Source organism: Pseudoliparis swirei, chromosome 17 (genome assembly GCF_029220125.1).
Source record: "Pseudoliparis swirei isolate HS2019 ecotype Mariana Trench chromosome 17, NWPU_hadal_v1, whole genome shotgun sequence".
In the NCBI taxonomy this organism is placed as follows: Eukaryota; Metazoa; Chordata; class Actinopteri; order Perciformes; family Liparidae; genus Pseudoliparis; species Pseudoliparis swirei.
This window is the reverse complement of record NC_079404.1, coordinates 1,449,592-1,475,097: the sequence shown is the minus strand read 5'-3', so window position 1 is coordinate 1,475,097 and position 25,506 is coordinate 1,449,592. Positions and strand designations below refer to the sequence as shown.

Sequence of the window (25,506 nt, the reverse complement as noted above, 5' to 3'; positions counted from 1 at the left end):
CTCTAAGCCCGTGCCACCATCACCACCACCACCATCACCAATATTATTTTTGTTTTTTAATCTTTTTGTTTTTCCCCTTCTTTTCTTGTTTCTTCCTCCTCACTTCCCACCTCACCCCCAGCCTCTACCCCACTGCTCTTGGCAGATCCCCACATCCTCCATTTTTTTGGTCCGCTTTTTCCTTCTTTTCCTTTCCTCTCACCGCCCCGACTCCACCCACAGCCTGCCTTTCACTGTCCTGTCCAGCCTCCCCACCCTCATCCCCACCCTCACCACCCTTGCCCATCACCCCATCACTCCTCCCTCATTCATACCCACCACATGTGTGTCGGGCAGCAGCAGTGACGCCGCGCCGCCTCCGTTGGAATCGGCGCTGCACCCAGCAGCGGCCGCCACCGCGGCCTCCTCTCAGAGACGCCGCATGAGCCCCGCAGTCACGGCAGCGGCAGCCGCCTCACCTGCTGTTCCCCACGCTGGTGTAGCGCGCCGGACGGACCCGAGCCGCCCAGACCAGCTGGCGCAGGGTCGCCTCGCTTCGAGCAGACCCTCGCAGTGTGCCCCTCCTCCCCGCAATGAAAGCACTTCATCGTTATAGTTAACATCATCTACTCTGACGTTATAGTTAACATCATCTACTCTGACGCTGAAGCGCAGGTTTGGCTCTCTTCGGAGGCGGTCGCATTTTCTCTCCCTCTCCTCCCCATGACCTTCCCTTCCCTGCTTGGCTTCTCTCGTCATGTCTTGTCTTGTTTTATACTTGAGACTCTCTCATCGCTTCTTCGCTGAACTAAAACCATGGACCGATCAACTGATCATCTGATCAACTGGTCTCAACGCACTGACACCGCCTTCTCGAGTAGCTTGTGGGTTCGAACTGCCCGTCCTGCCGGGACGTTGCAGCTGGTTACACGATGGACGGTCGTGGTGCCTAGCAGCCTTTCCGTGGAGGACGAGATGACATCTCCTATTCGGAACTATGATTACAGGATTTCTGCTGTTTGATTTGGCGTTGCCCTGGTTTATCGGAAAATTAAGGAACGGTGACAGTTAAAAGCCCCCTAAGGCTGCCCGTCGACGAAATTGATCGATTGAAAAATGGGAGGAAAGTGGTGGAAAAGCTGCGAAATTGATGTAGCTGCTGAGACCAAACAATCCCAATCTTATCTGCTTGCTCCCTCAACCAGAACGGTGCCTTGGCCAAGGCCGTTACATTGGAACAACAACCCCTGAAGATCGCCAAGTGAGAACCTCTCATTCCTTTCTATCCATCCACAGACACCTGTGGTTGTTTTCTCCCAGGACCTTTCAAGGCTATCTCCATGGCAACGACCATCTTGGACTGAGAACCTGTCTGTTGTGGCCTGAGAGGGAGGACCTATACCAGAACACGCACACGAACTTTCAATAATACTGATAGCATACACTACCCTGCACCCCCCAGCCCACGCCTTCGCCTGCTTTTTACCACCCAGTGGGACCGTACGGGGCTGTGGCCAAGCGCTGCTGTGTTGGCGCCTGAGACCGGCTGGCTGCTTGTCGGTGGTGGTTACCTTCTGCCCTCAATGGATGGGCTTAGATCACCCAGCTGTTGGATTACCCTCCTCCCTTCCTACTCATTGCAAGTCATGTCAAAAATGTATGTGCTTATGTGCTAAGGTGTTTTTTCCTGCTCCCCACACTGTACCTCTCTCGGCATAGTCAAGTTGGTTTTTCCGCCTTCTTCCCCATGTTATGCTGTAATCTTTCATCCATCCTTTCTTGTAATTTCGATGTTTTGCACCTGTACTCAAACCGACAAATAAATATATCAATCAATCAATCAATCAAAACTCATTCGTCGTTGAGTATCATATAAACCGATCTACGGTAACTCATTATGCTTCATCGAGCCTTGAACCCAGTGAGATCTCTCCCATCGGGAGACCAGCTTCGCGGGCCGGGAGAGCTCTCTGCTGAGAAACTCATCAGAGATGAGCGGAGAGACGCTTGAAACGAGGACTCTGGTGACGGCTGGTCCAGCGGAAACACCTGCACAAACAAATCTCCCACCGAGAGACCCCTCCACCACGGCTCACCTGATCCAGGAAGATCACGACCAGCTGCTCATCTGGCGGGACTTCACGCCAAAGTTGAACCCGACTTTCTTCCCGACTGCCCGAGCCAATTCTCCACGCTGCACGAGGAGTCACCGGCAATCTTCATACCGTGTCTCCTCGTGGGAGAAAAAATTCCAACTAATCACCAAACAAATTAAACTACTGTGAACTGAGAGAGAGAGAGAGAGAGAGAGAGAGAGAGAGAGATTGTCTAGGTGTCTTTATTTTCATTCATTTCAGGTTACAGTTATACTGTTCATCAAAAATTACAAAACTAAATAATGCAAATACAAATAAACAAACATCAACAAGAAAACGTTAGTAAGGAACAACAACTCATAAGTTCAAAAAACAGAGCGCCTCTAACTGAACACAGGACGCCCTTTAGCGCCCAAAATGCCACAAACAGTTCTGTTTTATTTGTTAGTTTGTAAAAACCAAACCCACCCTGAGCCGAGCGGTCAGAGCCCGGCAGCATCAGACTTCAGCGTCTTCTGACCCTGCACTACGCGGTGGCGGTTTTCCTGGACCAAATTGCCAGTTTGGCCAGTCCTGAGAGGAAATTGATTAGTGTGTGCACACTTTTGTTTTTTTTGGGAATAGTTCGGACCATAAATAAAAAGAAGTTCCCTAAGCCCTGATACACTGCCCAGGCGACTGAAAAGTCTGACCAGTCTGGAGCACTCCACAAACAAGTGGTGGATAGTTTCTGTCTGAGAGCAGAAAGGACAGCCGCCTCCTGAGCCCGGATCCAGGTGCACCAGATACCGTTCGTAGCTATGGCCCCATGTACAATCCTCCACTGGAGGTCTCTGTCCTTTTATCTACAGGGGTTTGTACAGGGACCCAACTGCCCCTGGGGAGGATCCTCAAAAACCTGTCCACTCTGACACCCTCACACCCTCCAGAGAATGCAGGTTAGAAACCTTCACAGAGATCTGGCCTTTCCTCCTTTCTCCCAGAGACTCAAACTCCCCAACTGGGGTGTCTTTCAGGACAAGATGTCCTCCTCCTTCCACTGTCCAACCGCAGGACAGACCACCAGAGGTGGAAGACATACTCACACTCATCATCCCATTGGTTGAATATAGTGGGGTCCTCAACAAATGCCTAAGGGCTTGGTAGAGAAGCACAGACCTCCTCCACCAGCCTGAGCAGCAGCCTGCTGATCCGGATTCTGCCTCAGCTCCGCAAGCTGAGGGATGGAGGTCTTCATGAGATGACCCAGCTTCACACAGCCGGCCTCTCAGTCTAGATCTCAGGCTGACCGCGCCAGGGCTTGGGATGAGATGTAGCTGTTTCCCAAACAGTGGCTCCTCAAAGAGCCACATCCCTGGTGTCATCACAGCTTTCCTGTGGACTGTAAAAACCTGCCATGCCTGTAAGACAGACTGGTAGAACAGTCAGCCAGTTAAATCCACTGACTGGGGCTGAAGTAGGAACAGGTGTTTATCATACCCTAAACGTCCAGCCTTTCTCAGCAGCATGCAGGCAGCATCGGTCCATGGTAGGCCAAAGCTGTACAGTAGCCTCTGAGCCGTCTGCAATCTGAAAGCTCTGATGCGCGATGCAATGTCCACAAGGCCCTGTCCTCCTCCCTGGACCGGCAGGTACAGCACCGTAGCTCTCAGCCAGTGAAGTCCGGACCAGAAGAAATCCACAACTGCCTTTTGGATCCTTTCGATCAATTCAATTCAATTCAATTCAGTTTATTTGTATAGCCCAATTTCACAAATTACAAATTTGTCTCGGAGTGCTTTACAATCTGTACACATAGACATCCCTGCCCCAAAACCTCACATCGGACCAGGACCTGTGGTGGAGGGCTGTGGTGGAGGAAGAACTACAAATCGGTGCCAAAGGGTCGAGGCAACCAAGTTATTTATGATTAGGACCCTCCCCCTGTAAGAGAGCTGCGAGAGCCATTTCCATTTCGACAGTCTAGTACAGACTCTCTCCATAGCACCCTCCCAGTTCTGTGTTTGAAACTCCTCTGTTCCCAAAAAAACACCTAAAACCTTCAAGCCCTGCCTTCCCCATCTGAGGTTGCCTGGTAGCTTTGGTGTTTCCTTGCCTACCCACTGCCCAACCTGCAAAGCTTCGCTCTTCCCCAGTTTACCTTGCTGAAGATGCCCTCTCAAACAAAAACTAAACTGCTCCCCAGAACATCGACATCCCTCTGGTCTTTGACGAAAGCATTAACATCGCCAGCGCATGCTGACACCACGAGCTGTCAAGCCCTGGCCTGCAAAGAGTGCCTGACAGACGGATCTCAGTCTGTTCAGAAGAGGTTCAATGGCAATAGCATAGAGCTGTCCAGAGATAGACATCCCTGTCTAATACCTCTCTGACCTGAACTGACAGCTCAGCGCCCCCACCTTCACCAGGCACCAAGCCTCCTGTACATTAAACCCAAAAGTGACACAAACCTTCACCAAAACCAAAAGCCCTTAAAGTGGAAAAAGAAAACTATGATCAACACGATCAAAGGCCTTTTCTTGATCTAAGGATAGTACACCCACATCAATATCATACAGTTTACAAACACTTAATAAGTCTCATGAGAAAAAATATTGTCCATGATGGATCTGTCCGCACGCAGTAAGACTGGTCCTCTGGATTATAGTCTGTAGAAAGTTTTTCAGACGGTTGGCGAGCACCTTGGAAAGAAGTTTATAGTCTGCATAACAGCGCCACCGGTCTCAGTTCTTCAACAGGACAAGTCCCTTTCGGTAGCAGTGACAGCACTGCATGTCGACATGTTGTGGGTAACAGGCCTGTCTGTGAACACTCCTGCAGCACCTCCCACAGGTCGGCTCCCAAACACTTCCAGAAGTGCTTGTAGAAGTCTGCCGGCAGCCTGTCCAGCAGGAGCTCTCCCAGCAGCCATCTGACCCACAGCAGCGGTCAGCTCCTCCAGGGAGATGCTGGCATCGAGGGCAGCTCTCCCTCGGGGCCCAGCTGAGGAAGGTCCTGAAGCAGCTCGTCAACGCCTCTTTGTGGCTGTCCTCCTTCTGAAGAGGGCGCTAGAAACTTACTGCTGTCTCTCATCTCAACCGGCTGGGCTCAGTCGCCATCTCACCATCAGGAGGCGGAGAGAAACCATTTGTTTGGTCCGAGAGACGGACTTCTCCAGATTGAAGAAGTAGGAAGTAGGAGCATCCATGTCCCTAACACTGGTGAACCCCACCTGACCGAGGCTCCTTAGCTCGCTCACGAAAAATGAACCTAATTCTTGTTTCCTCTGCTGAAGCCTGTGTGTGTCTGTCCTGGTGTGACTGTGCTCCAAATCCCTGATCTCATTCCCTAGATCTTCAATGAGCCTTTTGACTTTTACGGTGGAGTGACTTGTGTATTGTTGAACCAAGACGCATATATGCTCCTTTCCCACATCCCACCACTGACTCCAGACCCAAAGTCACCCTTCCTTCCTCTCCAGATCTCCCAGAAAACCTCAAACTTTGACAGAAAACGCTGTCCTGAAGCACCTGAATGTTAAAATGCCAGTAAAAGCTACCCTTGGTGGTTGGTGCGGTGTGCACCTCTACAGTGACCAAGTGATGGTCGGTGTATTTCTGGGTAAATGTGACTGGACAGTAACCGTTGCTAAAACTAGTCGAGATGTAAACCCGGTCTAGCCTGGCTGCCCTGATGGTTCCATCCAACACCTTCACCCACGTGTACTGCCTGGCCTTGGGGTGTTTGACCCTCCAGACGTCCACTACACCTGACTCTGCAATCACCTGTGACAAGGTGTTAGATGACTGGAGGTTCCTCTCCTGTCCACTAGAGGATCTATGGTACAGTTCCAGTCCCCCCCCATCACTACACACTCGTTTTGGTCACACTGCTGCAGGACATCTCTCAGCTGGTGGAAGACGTCCGTCCTGTGCGAGCCCTGGTTTGGAGCATAAATGTTAATAAATACAAAAGGAATGCTCTGTATGGTGGCTCTGACCACCAGAGCTCTTCCTTTCACCATCTCTGTGGAGGAGATGATGTTGACATCCAGCCCAGGTGTGAACAGAACGGCTCCACCTGCAGACAGGTTGGTCCCATGAGACAGGACATACTGGCCCCTCCACCACAAGCCCCAGTCTGTCTCATTATGTTGGTCACTATGTGTTTCCTGCAGGAAAACAATGTCAAGTCTTTTCTGCTTTATCATTTCTTCAGTGACCGCTCTTTTCTCCTCGGCCCCTTCCACCATTAATGTTCAAAGAACCAACCCTCACCTTGTGCATTGAAAATGAAAGGAAACGTGATGTAGACAGTCAATAGTAACAGAAAACTAAAGTGCAGCACATTCATGACCGCTTTCACTTAGTTCTCCTCTTTTGGAGCCTTTCTTGGCTTCAACTGCTTCCTGATAGCAGTCATGTATTTTTAAGTAGCGCTTTCTTCATCTAAAGTCTCCACACCAACCTTCTTCTGTATTGATAAGACACTTTTCATAAATTTGTGTGCATCTGGAAAATGCTCTAGAACATCTACCGATTGCCCAAAGTTCTCATCCAGAAAGCTATTTATGTCCTCCAGCTTGTAGAGGTCTCCATCGTAAGCCTGGGACCCGGTGGTAGAGACAGAGTCAGAGTCAGAGTCTGTCTCGTCCTCCATCTCCTCCTCCACCACACAGGCCTCTCCTCCCTCCTCCGGGCCAGCAGCCTGGCTCTGGTGGGGTTCAGCTGTCGGCCCGTTGCTGCTGCCTGCTACACTTTGCTTCCTCTCTTCCTCTTCTCCTCTCAGTGCTTCCTTCACCTTTTTTCCTTCCGTTTCTCCACTTTCCTTCCTCACTTCCTCTGCTCCTGTCAGTAAATCCTCCACCTGTTTTCCCTCTCCTGTTGTATTCTGAACAGCTGAAATCTCCTCGTTAATATTTTCTTCGGCTGAATCAGCACTCTGTTCCCCGGTGTGACTGTCGCTCCGCCCCTCCTCCGCCCCAGTGGGCGGAGCCTCGCCGCCACTGGGCGGAGCCTGGCCCGCCCACTGGCTCGCTGTTGCCCGCGGGAGCCCAGGCGGCGGCTCCGCCTCCGCCAAAGGCCTCCCTCTGCGCCGGCCGTCCGGGCGAGGACAGCTGTCGCTTGTGCCCCAGTCCCCACACCAAAGCACTTCATGCTACCCGTATAGCATACAGCATGTAGTGCTGAGCCTTGTGCCACCTGAAGGAGATCTCCAGCCAGCCTGAGACGGACAGTTCAGAAACATTCACAAGCTGACTTTACGTTAGCGTGTCTGCATCCCAGACCGATGGTTCTGCCTCCGAAGCTTCGTGTTTCAAGAACTGCAGCTTTAGCTTCCAACACGGAGCGGGTATGAACGAAGAAGGGACCCAACACGGTGACCCGGTGGTGGGCACCGCAGCGGGACACCTGCAGGTACACGCCACCAGCGTGACGCCGCTGCATATCAGCGCCGACGACACACCGCCTCCGTAAAAACACCAGCAGCCCTCGGTTCAACCTGGAGGCGCCGGAGATGTTCGCGTCCGACAACATCTCCCACCGCCAGGAGAACCTCCTCTACCGGGGTACCGCGTGACTTGATCCGGACGCTAAGACCCGAGACGGCGTCTCAGAGGACGCCATCTCACACCAGAAACACGGTTATTCCACAAAACAATTAATAAACCCAAAAATAAACCAACAATCAGACACTAGAAACACAACAACTCAATCACACAGTGAAATATGAAGAACAAAATGTGAAAAGTTTGAGAAAGATTACCAAACATTTGCCCTCACCACGCTCTCGATCGTGAGCAGCTCCCTCGAGAGAGAGAGAGAGAGAGAGAGAGAGAGAGAGAGAGAGAGAGAGAGAGAGAGAGAGAGACCTTCGGCGGAGCGGACATGTTGGGTCCTTCATGTGAAGCTGAGATGTTCATGGTTACCATGGTTACACACCTGTGTTCTCAATGTTCTGCATACTTCATCAACCCTTTAGTTTACCTGGTACACACTGTGTTGTGTGTCTGTGTGTTGTGGTCTACAGGCTGTGTTGTGTGTCTCTGTGTGTTGTGTGTCTGTGTTGTGTGTGTCTGTGTTGTGGTCTACAGGCTGTGTTGTGTGTGTCTGTGTTGTGGTCTACAGGCTGTGTTGTGTGTCTGTGTTGTGTGTGTCTGTGTTGTGGTCTACAGGCTGTGTTGTGTGTCTCTGTGTGTTGTGTGTCTGTGTTGTGTGTGTCTGTGTTGTGGTCTACAGGCTGTGTTGTGTGTCTGCAGGTTCAGGCTACGGATGCGGACCAGGGGGAGAACGGCCAGGTTCTGTACCGGATCCTGAGCGGTGAGGAGCCTCCACCAGATTAACTTTATTAATCATTATATTAATGATATTAATCTGTATATTAATCACTATATTAATGATATTAATCATTATATTTAATCATTATATTTAGTCATTAATCATTATATTCATTATATTAATCATTATATTTAATTATATTAATCATTATATTAATGATATTAATCATTATATTAATGATATTAATCGTTATATTAATCACTATATTAATGATATTAATCTTTATATTAATCACGTGATGGGATTTTAGTAGTTTTGTTATTTATTCTTCTTATTGCGTACTATTTTGCACAAAACGTTAGCAGCCAGTTAACGTTGCCAGATGCACACTTCTGGAGATTGATCGGCAGTTGCTCGCCGCCTACCAGAGTTTTTCAACTCTTACTCGACGTCCCGCCAGGAAACAGTAGCGGAACTATCTCCGTCCATTTTAGGCGCGATCTCACGCAAACGCCGCCGACGGAGGGGAAGCGAGCTGGCGTGCTGGCCAGGCTGAGATGTCGAGCCAAGCGACCCTCACTACCCACCATTTTACTGGCAAATGTACAGTCTTTGGACAATAAGCTGCGCGAGCTACAGGCTCGTATTCAATTCCACCGGAAACTAAGACAACTGCATCATCTGCCTTACGGAGACATGGATGTCGGAGGAGGTTACCGACTCAGCCATCGAGCTGGCAGGATTTTCCGTCCACCGCGGACAGAACAAAGACTCTCTCTGGTAAAGATCGTGGAGGGGGAATGTCTCATGATAAACAGATCTTGGTGCAACCAAAGTCATGTACATACTCTCAAGTCGTTCTGTTCCCCGGACCTGGAGTACCTAATGCTCATGTGTCGACCATTCTGGCTGCAAGAGTTTACAGCAGTCACCGAACTGCTGTGTACATTCCGCCTCAAGCTAACACGGACATAGCGCTGAAGGAACTCTACGGGTGATCAGCGAGCAGGAGTCGGCACACCAGAGGCTGCTTTCATTGTATGGGGACTTCAACAAAGCGAACCTGAAGAAAGTTCTCCTAAGTTCTACCAACACATAAAAAGCAACATCGGTGGGGGGAGCGGATTCTCGACCACTGCTACACTCCCTTCCGATGGATACAAAGCCCTCCTCCGCCCACCGCTCGGCAAATCGACCACCGCTCCATCCAACTACTCCCCGCCTACAGGCAGAGGCTTAAGCAGCAACCAATCGCTGTGAAGGAAGTGCAACGCTATTTGGACCAATCGGAGTCTATGCTACAGGACTGTTTTGAACGTGCGGATCGGGATATGTTCAGGGTCGCGTCAGACAACAACGCCAGTGAGTACGGTCCTCAGTCACCGGGTTCATCAAGAAATGCATAGATGACGTTGTTCCTACCAAGTCGGTTCGGATTTATCCCCAACCAGAAACCGTGGATAAATGGCGATGTTCGCTGCACTCCGCACGCTGCAACACCGCCTTTGACTCCGGAATATGGCGGAATACAAAAGAGCCCGCCACGACCTCCGAAGACCATCGGCTCTGCCAAGCGGGAGTTCAGGAACAAGGTGGAGGAGAAGCTCAAGACCATGACGTGAGAGGTGTGTGGAAGGGCTACAGACAATCACGGACTTCAGAGGAGAACCAGCGTGAAGAGAACTCCTCTACCTCCCTCCCAGGCGAGCTAAATACATTCTTTGCTCGGTTCGACGTGAACGGCAGCTCCACGAAGGCAGCGCCGCCTGAGGAGACCAGCCTGCTGATCATCTCAGAGGCTGACGCGAGAGCCTTCAAGCGGGTGGACATCCGGAAGGCGGCAGGTCCCGACCACATCCCGGGCGCGCCCTCAGAGCATGTGCAGACCAGTTGGCAGGAGTCTTCGCAGACATCTTCAACCTCCCTGTCCCAGGCTGTTGTTCCTGAGGGCTTCAAGATGTCCACCATTGTGCCTGTCCTCAAACACCCCAAGGTAACCTGCCTGAATGACTGGAGACCCGTAGCCCTCACCACGATTGTCAGTAAATGCTTCCGAGAGGTTGGTCAGACTTCATTTGTTCCATGTTGCCTGCCACGCTGGACCCATGGCACTTTGCATATCGTCAAAACAGATCCAATTTACCTACGCAATTGCCATGGCACTTCACACCGCCCTTTCCCACCTGGAGGGAGGAACTGTTAAAAGTAATGCTGGTTGTGGACTACAGCTCAGCTGCTCAACACTATTGTTCCCGCCAAGCTCGACACCAAGCTCAGAGGTCTAGGCCTGCACTCTACCATGTGCAGCTGGATACTGACTTCCTGTCGGGTCACGCCAGGTGGTGAGATGGGCAGTACCACCAGAGCCGCTGACCCTCAACCACGGGAGCCCTCAGGGATGCGTGTTGAGCCTCTCCTCTACTCCCTGTACACCCACGACTGCACGGCCATGCATAGCCCAACGTCATCATCAAGTTTGCTGACGACACAACAGTGTTGGGGCTGATCACCCTACTACTAGACAGCCTACAGGGAGGAGGTTGGATCACTGGTACAGTGGTGCCAGGAGAACAGCCTCGTCCTCAACGCCAAGAAGACCAAGGAGCTGATCGTGGACAACAGGAAGCGGAGAGGAGAGCACACCCCCATCTCCATAGACGGAGTTGCAGTAGAGAGGGTCAGCAGCTTCAAGTTCCTCGGCGTACATCTCCGAGGACCTCACATGGACCAATGACACCACTCACGTGGTGAAAATTCCAATAACGCCTGTATTTCCTTAGGCGACTGAGGAAATTCAACATGGCCCCCGCATCCTCAGAACATTCTACACCAGTACCATCGAGTGTTCTGACAGGTTGCATCACCGCCTGGCCGGAACTGCACCGCCCTGGAGCGAGGGCACTACAGAGGGTGGTGCGGTCGGCACAGTACATCGTTGGAGGTGAGCCTCCATCCTGGACATATACACCAAGCGGTAAAGGCCAGGGCCAAACGGATGATGAAAGACAATAACCACCCGGCCACACACTGTTCACCCTTCTATCATCAGGCAGGCGATACCGCAGTATCAAGTGCCGCACAAACAGACTGAGGGACAGCTTCTTCAGTCAGGCCATCAGGCTGCTGAACAAGGACTGAGACCCTCATTAACACTACACACCAGAACATATTCTGTGAATATCTATGGCCATGGTGTATATTTTATTACATTGTTTATATATATATATTGTATATATATATTGTATATATATATATATAGTCTCAAAAAAGTGTATATTTTATTACATTGTTTTATATATATATTGTCATGATGTATATTCTATTACATTGTTTTATATATATATTGTTAATACTTTCTTCTTTTTTGTGTGTGGATATTGTATAGTTTATTCTCATTCTTATTCTTTTTTTAGTCTGCTACTGCTGTCGGGTGTTTTGCACATAAGAATTTCACGAACCGATTATACTTGTATAAAAGGGGATGTGACAATAAAAACTTGAAACTTGAAAAAAAAAAAAAAAAACTATGTTAATTATATTAATCATTATATTAATCATTATATTTTATCATTATATTAATTATATTAATCATTACATTACATGTCATTTGGCTGACGCTTTTATCCAAAGCGACTTACAGTAGTTACATTCATTCACTGTAGACGCAGCTAGAGGGAGCAACTCAGGGTTAAGTGTCTTGCTCAACGACACATCGACTAGGGCGGGGATTGAACCTCCAACCCCCTGATTGAAAGACGGACCTGCTACCCACTCACCCATAGTCATTATATTAATTATATTAATCATGATATTTAATCATTAATTATATTAATCATGATATTTAATCATATTAATTATATTAATCATTATATTTATGTTGTCACTTTAAATTGGATAACTTTATTCTGATTTTAGTGCCGTGGGCCGTACGACAATTACTCTTGTTTCAATTTATCTGGTCCAGAACATTCCAGGCCTGTGATTGGAGGAAACTAAATGGTCTCACCTGATTGGCCGAAAGTAGATCAAATGTTTTGCTAAAATGTTTTTGTAGACGTTGCTCTGTCTCACTCTCCCTCTCTGTGTGTGTGTCTGTGTGTGTGTGACTGTGTCTCTGTGTGTGTGCGTGTGTGACTGTTTGTGTGTGCGTGTGTCTATATATGTGTGTGGGTGTGACTGTGTGTGTTTGTGTGTGTGTGCGTGTGTCTATATATATATATGTGTGTGTGTGTGACTGTGTGTTTGTGTGTATGTGTGTGCGTGTGTCTATATATATGTGTGTGTGTGTGTTTGTGTGTGTGCGTGTGCATACAGGGAACAGCCACAGTCTGTTCACCGTGGACAGTCGGTCCGGCCTCCTGACCCGGGGCCTCCGGGCTCTGGACCGAGAGGACAGCAGCTCCCATGTGATGGAGGTCGGGGCCTACAACAGTGACGAGGGCAGCATGAGTGAGTCTGTGAGGAGGATACACAGGAGGATGAGGATGACATGACAGGAGGAGGATGATATTAAGGACAAGCAGGAGGAGGAGGATGAGGATGACGTTAAGGAGCAGGAGGGACAGGAGGAGGAGATGAGCAGGACGCGACAGCAGGAGGAGGAGGAGGAGGAGGAGGATATCAGTATGATGAGGAGGACGATGATGGACACACTATCATGCAGGACCATGAGGAGGAGGATTATCGTCAGGAGCCACAGATGATGATGATGATGACCTTAATCATGATGATTTAATGATGATTCATGATGATGATGATGACACATGATGATGATCACAAGATGATGATTGCCACCATGACATGACGATGATGACGACAATGATCAATGATGATTATCACGATGATTTTATCATGACGATGAGATTATCATGATGACACGATTAATTGCCATGATGATGATGATGATGACACGTTGATTATTTTAATTACTGCCATGATGATGATGATGCACATGATGATGACATTGCCACAGTTTTACTGGGCCAAGTGAGTTTATTTAATATGATGGCTATTTATTGTTATGACAGTGGTACCGTCCTCACGTCCTGTCCCCCCAGTGACCACTGCAGGATGACGACCTGATGTCTCTCAGGTCCAGATCCTGAACTCAGGGTTCTGTGTGTTGATGCCTCCTCTCGGCTCTCTGGCGCCCCCTGCAGGTCATCGTCTACGTGGACGACGCCAACGACGAGACGCCCGTGTTCACCCAGCAGCAGTACAACCGGCTGGGCCTCCGGGAGACGGCCGGCATCGGCACCTCTGTCATCGTGGTGCGAGCCACTGACCCCGACACCGGTGAGTCCACACCCAGGTCCGCCAGCAGAGGGGTGAGGTCAAAGGTCAGGTTGTGTCCTCGTACTTTAACACAGAAGGAGACATTTTGCTGACCGTGGCTTTAAACTTCCTCCTCGCAGGTTGTTGACACCAGCAAAAAGACTCTCGTGCACATCTCACGTGCACATCACACGTACACATCTCACGTGCACATCTCACGTGCACATCACACGCAAGTACATCTCATCGCACACATCACACGATACGGCACATCACACGCAGACATCACCACGTGCACATCTCACTTTACACATCACAGCACATCTCACGTGGCACATCTCACGTGCAGCATCAATCCACGGCACATCACACGTACATCTCATCGCACATCACACGGCACATCATGTTAACGACACATCTCACAAGCGTACATCTCACGTACACATCAAGCACGACAAACATCACACGCCAAGCACATCTCACGCGGCACATCACACGCATACATCACACGTATACATCACGTACACACACGTGCAAATTCACAAACCCACAAAATAAAAAAAAAAAACCCCCCCCAAAACCCCAACTCCCCACATCCACCAATCCCCCAACATCCCCAAAAAACCCGTAAAATCCCCCCAATACCGTCACACATTACTACACCCCAACCCCGTAACACCCGACCAAAACCCACCTACACGAAACACCCCCGAACACCCAACATAACATCCAAACATCACACGCCCCCCCCTTTTCAAAACCCACTCACAGGTACATCACACTTTAAACACATCACACGTAACATAAAACCAACTCACCGTTAAATCACCGAAAAAATTTTATCACTCCCCAACCCACACGAAATTTCCCCCATAATCACACGATAAACCCAACCAACCACTACACTTCCCTTCCACCTACACATACCGAATTTCCAGCTACATTCCAGGGGCCATCACACGCCCAACAAAACCGAACACCCCAAAACCACATAAAAAACCCCAACCCCCCGCAATTTCACCTAAAATCACCAACTCACACGAATCCCCCAATCTCAAAAACCCTCCCCGTACATCCACGTCAATCACAGGGAAATAAGAAATCCACGTCCAACTCACAAACCCACACTAACCACACAATCCACTCCCAAAACCGTCAATCCACGTTTTCCACAAACCTTCCCACCCCATCTCCAAATTAAAATCACCGTAAAAATTAAACCCACACGAACACACCAACCCCATCACACGAAAATTAAACCCCCCTTTAAATAAAACCACTAATCACACGAAAACCCTCACGGCAACCAAACCCCCCCTAAATCCCCCCCAAAAATAACATCCCCCCAAACCACATCACCCCCGAAATCCCCCAAAACCCATACACCCATCACAACATCACCCATAACCTTTCCCCCCTTTCCCCCCAAACCCCACGAATACAACGGCACATTACACACCCACGAATCACACGCCCAAAACCCATCCAGGGCCCCCAATTCACCCATACTAAATCACACGCCCCCCGAAAAAAGGGCACACACGGAAAAACCCCCCCTTTCAAAAAACCCCATCCACGTCCCCACCACCCACGTGCACATCCACGTACATCCCCCAAACCTTCACTGAAACATAACCAACCGAAAATCCAAACACATCCACGTAAAACCACACCTCACGCACATTCACCCTAACACATCCCGTCACATCACCCACACCATGACCCTCAACACCAAACCCCCCCCTTTTTTCCCCGTTAACCCAAATTCAAGAAAACCCTGCCCCCACAAACCCCCCTTTTTTCCTCCCTCCCTTTAACCCCCCCTCCTCAGAAAAAATTTTACGCAAAAAAAATTTTCCCCTTCAGAAAAAACATAACCACACACCTTTCCCGTCCATCCACGGTCTCCCCTTACCCCAAACCAACCCGTCCCACGCCCCCCAAAAGGGGTTCCCGTTACACGCTTCCCCACCAAACCACCCCAGGGAAAATCAAAAAACCCGGAACTTTCCCAGGGCCAACCCTCCTCAACCCCGGGCCCCCCAAAAAAACCCGAAAACCACCCCTCACAAACTAGGGGCCCCCTCCCCCCAGGGGCCCCTTCCCCTGAACCCCGAAAAACGGTACACAAGAAAATTTCCCAAAAAAAACCCCCCCCCGCCACTAGTCCCCCACACCCGGCCCCCCCCCAAAAAAACCCAAACCAGAACCTTCACCCGGAACCAAATAAATTCTAGAACCCCAACCCAAAAGCCCCCTTTCACCCATCCACGTAACCCACTACCCCCCCACTCTCCGTTCCACGCCCCCGTTCAAAAACCCCACCTTTAAACCCTTTCCCAGGCCACCCGTCCTCCCCTTTCCCTACCTCCCCCCGTTACTAAACCCAATTCCCTCCTTGGGCTTTCCCCGGGGCCCCTTCCCCGGGGGGCCCCCCCCAGGTACTTTTTCCCCCGCCCACGGGGTTAAAAAAACCCCCCCTCCGCCCAACGACAAAACCCAGCCCCAGTAACTCACTAAACCACCGTAACCCGGAACCCAAAAACCGTGCCCCCGGGGAACCCGCCAACCAAAAACCACTCAATCCCCCAAAAACCCCAACCACACCGTACCCCCGAAAATCACACGACACATCCCCGAAAATCCCCATCACCCGCAAAAACCACGAACACCCCTCACTCCCCTAAAACCAACACCCCCCCAAAACCCACACCACATCCCGTCACATCCACGCCCTCACTCCAAACCCACATCCACGTGAAACCACTTTCCCCACGGCCATCCCCCCAAACCGAAAATCACACGCAACATCCCCGTCCACACCGTAAACCCCGCACATCCAGGGGCCATCCACGTCACATCCACGTACATCCCCCCTTTACAGTGCACACCCCGGCCATCCGGACACCCAACGTCACATCACACGCAATCCCCTTACTCCCCCGAACAAAAACCCCCTCCACGGTACTCCCCGGGCCATACAGGGGACATCCACAAAAACACTAAACCGTACATTCCCCACACACTCACACCCGTAACATCACCATCCACGTGAATTTACAAACACTACAATCCCAAACTCTCCGTGAAATCCCTCCTCCCCAACTCCCGTGTTCCGTCACTCCTTTTAGGGCCAAAACCTTTTCCCCAAGAAAAAAAAGGGACACACCGTGCCTACCCTCCACCCAAAAAAAACCGTGCCCGAAAACCCCCCAAACCCCTTCCCCGTACCACCCAACCAGGGGAAAAAACCCGGGACATAAGGTGCACACCCCACGTTTCCAGCTCACCCACGTCCCCCAGTACACCCCCTCCCCTCACAGTCACAAAAGGGGCCCACCAAATTTCCAGTAAACCCAGTCCAAAACCGAAAAAACCCCCGGGGCCCCCCTCCCAAACCACCCCCGGGGAACTCTACGTGTCCCCGCCCCTTACGACAAACTGAAAACGTGCTTCCGGTGCTCCGGTGCCCCAAGGGCCACACCGTGACCCGGGGAAACGTGCCTCCCCGGCCAAAAAAACCCTCACGGGTCCCCCCCTTTACCCCCGGGGCCCCCGGACTAACCTCCCTTTCCGTCCTCCGTAAAAAAAGTAAACCTCCCTGAAACCCGTGTCTCGCCGGGGGGCCCCCTCCGTTTCCCCACGGGTTTGCCACCTAAAACCCAAACCCAGACCTCCCCGCACCCCCTTTTTTCCCCCCCGGGGGAAGGTCTTTGGGAAACCTCAAAAATTCCCAAAAACCAACACCAACCAACACAGGGTTTTCCCCCATTTCCACGTCCCCCAACTCGAAAACACGACCACCCCTTGCCCCACCTTTTTAACCCCCTTTCCCCAAAATTCCCCCCAAAAACCGATAATAACGTTTCCACGGACACCCCTCCACCGCTCCACGAAAATCACCCCCCACCCGGGGGGGGCCCCCGAAAAACCCGCAAAAAACCCGGAACTCCCGACCAAATTCCCGGCACCCCCGGACACCCCCTAGGGACCCAGAACCCCAAAAACCCCCCTCTCAAGTGAACATCAAGGGGCTTAAAACCCGGTTTTTTTCCCCCAAACCGCTAAAAATTTTCAAACCCCCGGGAAAAACCCAACCCCACACCGGGAAAACCCTTTAAAACCTTTCCCCGGGCAAATCCACGTTCCCCCCCTTTAACAAACCCTTTTCCCCTACAAATTTTCCCTCCTCCTACAAAAACCCTCCCCGGCACCCCTTTCCCCCTTCCCCGTCCAAAAGCCATCCACGAACAAAAAGCCCAATCCCACTCACCCCTCCAAAAGCCCTTCTGGGGGAACCGCCTCCCGCCTGGAATCACCGTATAAATCCCCGGGCAATTACACGACATCCACGCAAAAAATCCAGGGCTCCCGTACACATCACCGTGCACATCTCCGCGTACACATCCTGCGTACACATCACCGTACACATCCTGCGACGTGCACATCTCACGTACACATCACGTGACATCTCACGTGCACATCTCATGCACATCTCCACGTACACATCACACGTGCCCATCACCTCTACACATCACGTGCACATCTCACGTACACATCACACGTGCACATCACATGCATTACACATCACGCGTACACATCTCAGTGACACATCTCACGACCCGCATCCTATCACACCGTACATCACACGTACATCTCTACGTGTGTACATCGCCACGTACATCACACGTACACATCCTCACGTACACATCCTACGCATACACTGCTACGTACACATCTGCGTGCATCACACGTACACATCACACACACATCACACGACATCTCACGACATCTCACGCACATCACACCGTGCGTACATCACACGTGCACATCACACGTGCACATCTCACGTGCACATCACATACATCTCACGTGCACATCACACGTACACATCTCCACACATCTCACGATCACACATACATCACGTACACATCTCTGCGTACATCACACGTGCATCTCATTACCATATCACGTGCATCTCACGTACACATCACCACGTACACATCACACGTACACTCTCACGTGCATCACCCGACATCACACGCACACATCTGCGTGCATCGTACATCACGGCACATCACACGTGCACATCACTGCGGCCACATCACACCGACACATCACCGTACACATCACCACGTGCACATCACGTACATCTCACGTACACATCTCACGTACACATCACCGTACATATCACTGCATTGCACATCCACATCGCACCATCACACGTACACATCACCATCACACATCTCACGACGCATCACGTGCACATCTGCGTACACATCACACGTATACATCACCGTACACGCAGACATCCGTACACATCTCCGTACACATCACACGGTACATCACACGTACACACATCACACGCATACATCACACGTACACATCTCACGGCACATCACACGTGCACAATACCACACGCACACATCACACGTATATCTCACGTACACATCACACGATCCTCACGTACACATCTCACACGCGTACACATCACCGCACATCACCGTACACATCACACGCCATCACACGATCACACGTACACATCACGTGCACATCACACGTACACATCACACGCATACATCACACGCATACATCACACGTACACATCCTGCCGCACATCACACGTACACATCACACGTGCACATCACACGTGCACATCACACGCATACATCATCACGCATACTCATCACACGTGCATTATCACACGTGCATCACACGTGCACATCACACGTGCACATCACACGTACATCTCACGCATCAGGCACATCTCATGCATGCATCACACGTGCACATCTCTACCGTTACACATCACACGACACATCACACGCATAATATCCACATCACGCACATCACACGTCCACATCTGACGTACACATCACACGCATACATCACGTACATCTCACGATACATCTCACGTACACATCACACGTGCATAACGTACATCTACACATGCGTACATCACACGCGTACATCACACGTACACATCACACGTACACATCTCACGTACACATCACACGCATACATATCACACATCTGCGTACACATCACCGTGCACATCACACGACATCACACGCACATCACACGTGCACATCACACGTACACATCACCGCATACATCACACGTACACATCACACGTACATATCACATGCATACACGTACATCACGTACATCACGTATACATCACACGCATAATATCTCACGTAATATCACACGCACGTGCACATCACACGTAATATCACACGTACACATCACACGCATATCTACGGCACATCACACGTACATCACACGCACATCACACGCATACATCTCACGCATATCACGTACATCACACGTATCACACGTATACATCACACGCATACATCACACGTATACATCACACGCATATCACACGCACATCACACGCATACATCACGCACATCACACGTATACATCTACACGCATACATCACATGCATACATCGTACAGCACACGCATACATCACACGATACATCACACGTATATCACACGCATAATACATCTCACGTGCACATCCACGTGCACATCTCCGTGCACATCACACGGCACATCACACGACATCACCGCACACACATCAAGCATACACATCACACGCTACATCATACGTACATCACACGAACATCACCGTACACATCACACATCACACATGCACACATCACACGTACACATCACACGTATCACATCACACGACACATCCACGCACGTACACATCACCACGCACATCACACGTACACATCACACGCATGCACATCACACGTACATTATCATCACACGCATTACCACATGCACATCACACGCATACATCACGCATATCACAAGCACATCACACGACATCACACGCATAATATCACCGCATACACACGTACACATCACACGCAGTACATCACACGTGCACATCACACGTACATCACACGCACATCACTGTGTACATCACACGTGCACATCACGCACACGCCCTCACATATCACACGTACATCTTGCATACATCACACGCATACATCACACATCACACGTACATCTCACGTGCACATCACACGTACATATCTACGCATATCACCGTACACATCACGCAAAAATACACGTACACCACACGTACATCACACGTACACATCACGTACATCCACGGCACATCACACGTACACATCTCACGTGCACATCACCGCATACATCACCGTACATCTCACGTGCATCACACGTACATCACTGCGTACATCACCGCGTACATCACACGTGCATCCACGCGTACATCCTCACGACACATCTCACGTACACATCACACGCGTACATCACACGTACACATCACGCGTGCACATCACACGTGCACATCTCACGTACGCACATCACACGTACACCACACGTACACCACACGTACACATCACACATCACCGTACACATCACACGTACACATCACGTGCACATCACCGTACATCACGTACATCACACGCGTGCACATCTCACGTACATCACATCACACGTGCACATCACACGTACATCACACGCATACATCACACGTGCATCACACGTGCACATCACACATCACACGTACACATCCGTACATCATCACGTGCATCACACGCATATCATCACTGCGTACACATCACACGTACACATCACACGTACACATCACACGTGCACATCACACGCGTATACATCACGCACATCACACGTGCACATCACACGTACACATCACGTGCACATCACACGCACATGCACATCATCACACGTACACATCACGCATCACACGATACATCACCGTACATCACACGTGCACATCACACGCATCATTCACGTATACATCACACGTACATCACACGTACACATCACACGCATACATCACGTACATCTCACGTACATCTCACGTGCACATCACACGTACACATCACGCGTACACATCACACGTACACACTGCGTGCATCACGACATCTGCATACACATCATATACACACGCGTACATCACGTACACATCACACGTGCACATCACGTACACATCACACGTACATCATCACGTGCACATCTCACGTGCACATCACACGCACATCACACATATCACACGTACACATCACCGTGCACATCACACGACATCATCACGCGTACATCACCGTACATCTCACGTGCACATCACACGTACATCACACACACATCACGTAATATCACACGTGCACATCACGTACACATCACACGTGTACATCACACGCACATCACACGTACACATCACACGTGCACATCACGTGCACATCACGTGCACACATCACACGTGCATCACACGTACACATCACGTACACATCACACGTGCACATCACCGTGCACATCACGTGCACATCACACGTACATCCATCACGTTACATCACACGTACACATCACGTACATCTCACGTACACATCACACGTGCACATCTCGTACACATCACACGTGCACATCACACGTGCACATCACCGTACACATCACACGCACATCACGTACACATCTACACGTGCACACACATCACGTACATCACACGTACACATCTCACGTGCACATCACCGCACATCACGTACATCACGTGCACATCACACGTACACATCATCACACATCTCCGTGCACATCACCGCACATCTCGTACACATCACGTGCACATCTCACGTGCACATCACCGTGCACATCACACGTACATCACACGTACACATCACACGTACACATCTCACGTGCACATCACACACATCACGTACATCACACGTACACATCACACGTACACATCCACGTACATCACCGTACACATCACACGTACATCACACGTACACATCTCACGTGCACATCACACGTACACATCACACGTACACACGTGCATCACGCGTACACATCACACGTACACATCACACGTGCACATCACATGCACATCTCACGTGCACACATCACCGTGCATCTGCGTACATCACACGTGCATCACGCACATCTCACATCACTGCGTACATCACACGTACACATCACGTACATCTCACGTATCACATCACCGCATACACATCACATACATCACCGCGTACACATCTCACGTACACATCACACGTACATCACCGTACACATCACACGTGCATCTCACGTGCACATCACGTACACATCACACGTGCACATCACCGATACATCACGTACACATCACGTACATCACGTGCACATCTCACGTACACATCACATGCGTACATCACACGTACACATCACACGTGCACATCACACGTGCATCACCGTGCACATCACGTACACATCACGTACACATCACGTACATCACGTACATCTGCGTGCACATCCACGTACACATCACACGTACACATCACACGTACACACCACGTGCACATCACACGTGCACATCACCTGCGTACACATCACGTACATCACACGTGCACATCTCACGTACATCACCGTGCACATCACGTGCACATCACACGTACACATCACACGTGCACATCTCACGTGCACATCACATTACATCACCGTACATCACACGTACATCACACGTACACATCACCGCACATCACACGTGCACATCACACGTGCACATCACCGTACACATCACACGTGCACATCACACGTACACATCACGTGCATACATCACACGTACACATCTCACGTACACATCACACGTACACATCATCCACGTGCACATCACACGTACACATCACGTGCATCACATCTCGTGCACATCACGCATACATCACACGTACACATCTCCGTACACATCACACGTACACATCACACGTGCACATCACGTACACATCACGTGCACATCACGTACATCACCGTACACATCACACGTACACATCACCGTACATCTCACGTGCACATCACCGCATACATCACACGTACACATCACGTGCACATCACGTACATCTCACGTACACATCACTGCGTGCACATCACACGTACACATCACGTGCACGTACATCACACGTACACATCACACGTACACATCACACGTACACATCACACGTGCACATCACACGTACACATCTCACGTACACATCTCACGTGCACATCACACGTACACATCTCACGTACACATCTCACGTACACATCACACGTGCACATCACACGTACACATCTCACGTACACATCACACGTACACATCTCACGTACACATCTCACGTACACATCACACGTACACATCACACGTACACATCTCACGTACACATCACACGTGCACATCCCGTACATCACCGTACACATCACACGTGCACATCACACGTACACATCACTGCGTACATCACACGCGTACACATCACACGTGCACATCTCACGTACTCATCTCACGTACACATCACGTACACACCGTACACATCACACGCACATCACACGTACACATCACATCCGCGTACACATCACACGTACACATCACACGTACATCACCGTACACATCTCACGTACACATCACGTGCACATCTCACGTGCACATCTCACGTGCACATCACACGTGCACATCACACGTACACATCACACGTACACATCACACGTACACATCTCACGTGCACATCACACGTGCACATCACACGTACACATCTCACGTACACATCACACGTACACATCACACGTACATCCACGTACATCACACATCACACGTGCACATCACACGTACACATCACACGTACACATCACACGTGCACATCACACGTGCACATCACACGTACACATCACACGTGCACATCACACGTGCACATCACACGTACACATCACACGTACACATCACACGTACACATCACACGTGCACATCTCACGTGCACATCACGCACATCATCACGTACACATCACGTACATCACACGTACACATCACCGTACACATCTCACGTACATCTCACGTACATCATCACGTACACATCACCGTACACATCACACGTGCACATCACACGCATACACGTGCACATCACACGTACACATCACACGTGCACATCTCACGTACACATCACACGTACACATCACACGTGCACATCACACGTACACATCTCACGTACACATCTCACGTACACATCACACGTACACATCACCGTACACATCACCGCACATCACCGTGCACATCACACGTGCACATCACCGTGCACATCTCACGTACACATCACACGTACACATCACGTACATCACACGCACATCACACGTACACATCACACGCGTACACATCACGTGCACATCACACGTACACATCTCACGTACACATCACACGTACACATCACGTGCACATCTCACGTGCACATCACATCACGCACATCTCACGTGCACATCACGTACACATCTCACGTACACATCACCGTGCACATCACGTACACATCACACGTACACATCACGTACATCTCACGTACATCATCACACGTGCACATCTCACGTACACATCACCGTGCACATCACACGTACACATCACGTACACATCTCACGTGCACATCACACGTACACATCACACGTGCACATCACACGTACACATCTCACGTACACATCTCACGTGCACATCACACGTACACATCTCACGTGCACATCACACGTACACATCTCACGTGCACATCACACGTACACATCACACGTACATCACACGTACACATCTCACGTGCACATCTCACGTACACATCACACGTACACATCTCACGTACACATCACACGTGCACATCACACGTGCACATCACGTGCATCACGTACATCACACGTGCACATCACACGTACACATCACACATCCTGCGTACATCATCACGTGCACATCACGTACACATCTCACGTGCACATCTCACGTACACATCACACGTACACATCACACGTGCATCACACGTACACATCACGTGCACATCACACGTGCACATCACGTGCACATCACACGTACACATCACCGTACACATCACCGTGCATCACGTACACATCACACGTGCACATCACACGTACACATCACG

At 50.3% G+C, this 25,506-nt stretch overlaps 1 protein-coding gene across 1 annotated transcript in view; it reads left to right on the top strand.

Moving 5' to 3' along the window:
• The window catches only part of LOC130207544 (cadherin-23-like), a 31,717-nt gene extending 26,603 nt beyond the window's left edge, over positions 1–5,114 (top strand). The window contains exon 7 of the mRNA XM_056436191.1: positions 4,896–5,114. Coding sequence (XP_056292166.1) covers positions 4,896–5,114 — 219 coding nt within the window. The remainder of the gene's footprint in view (positions 1–4,895) is intronic.
• Positions 5,115–25,506: the final 20,392 nt, after the last annotated feature.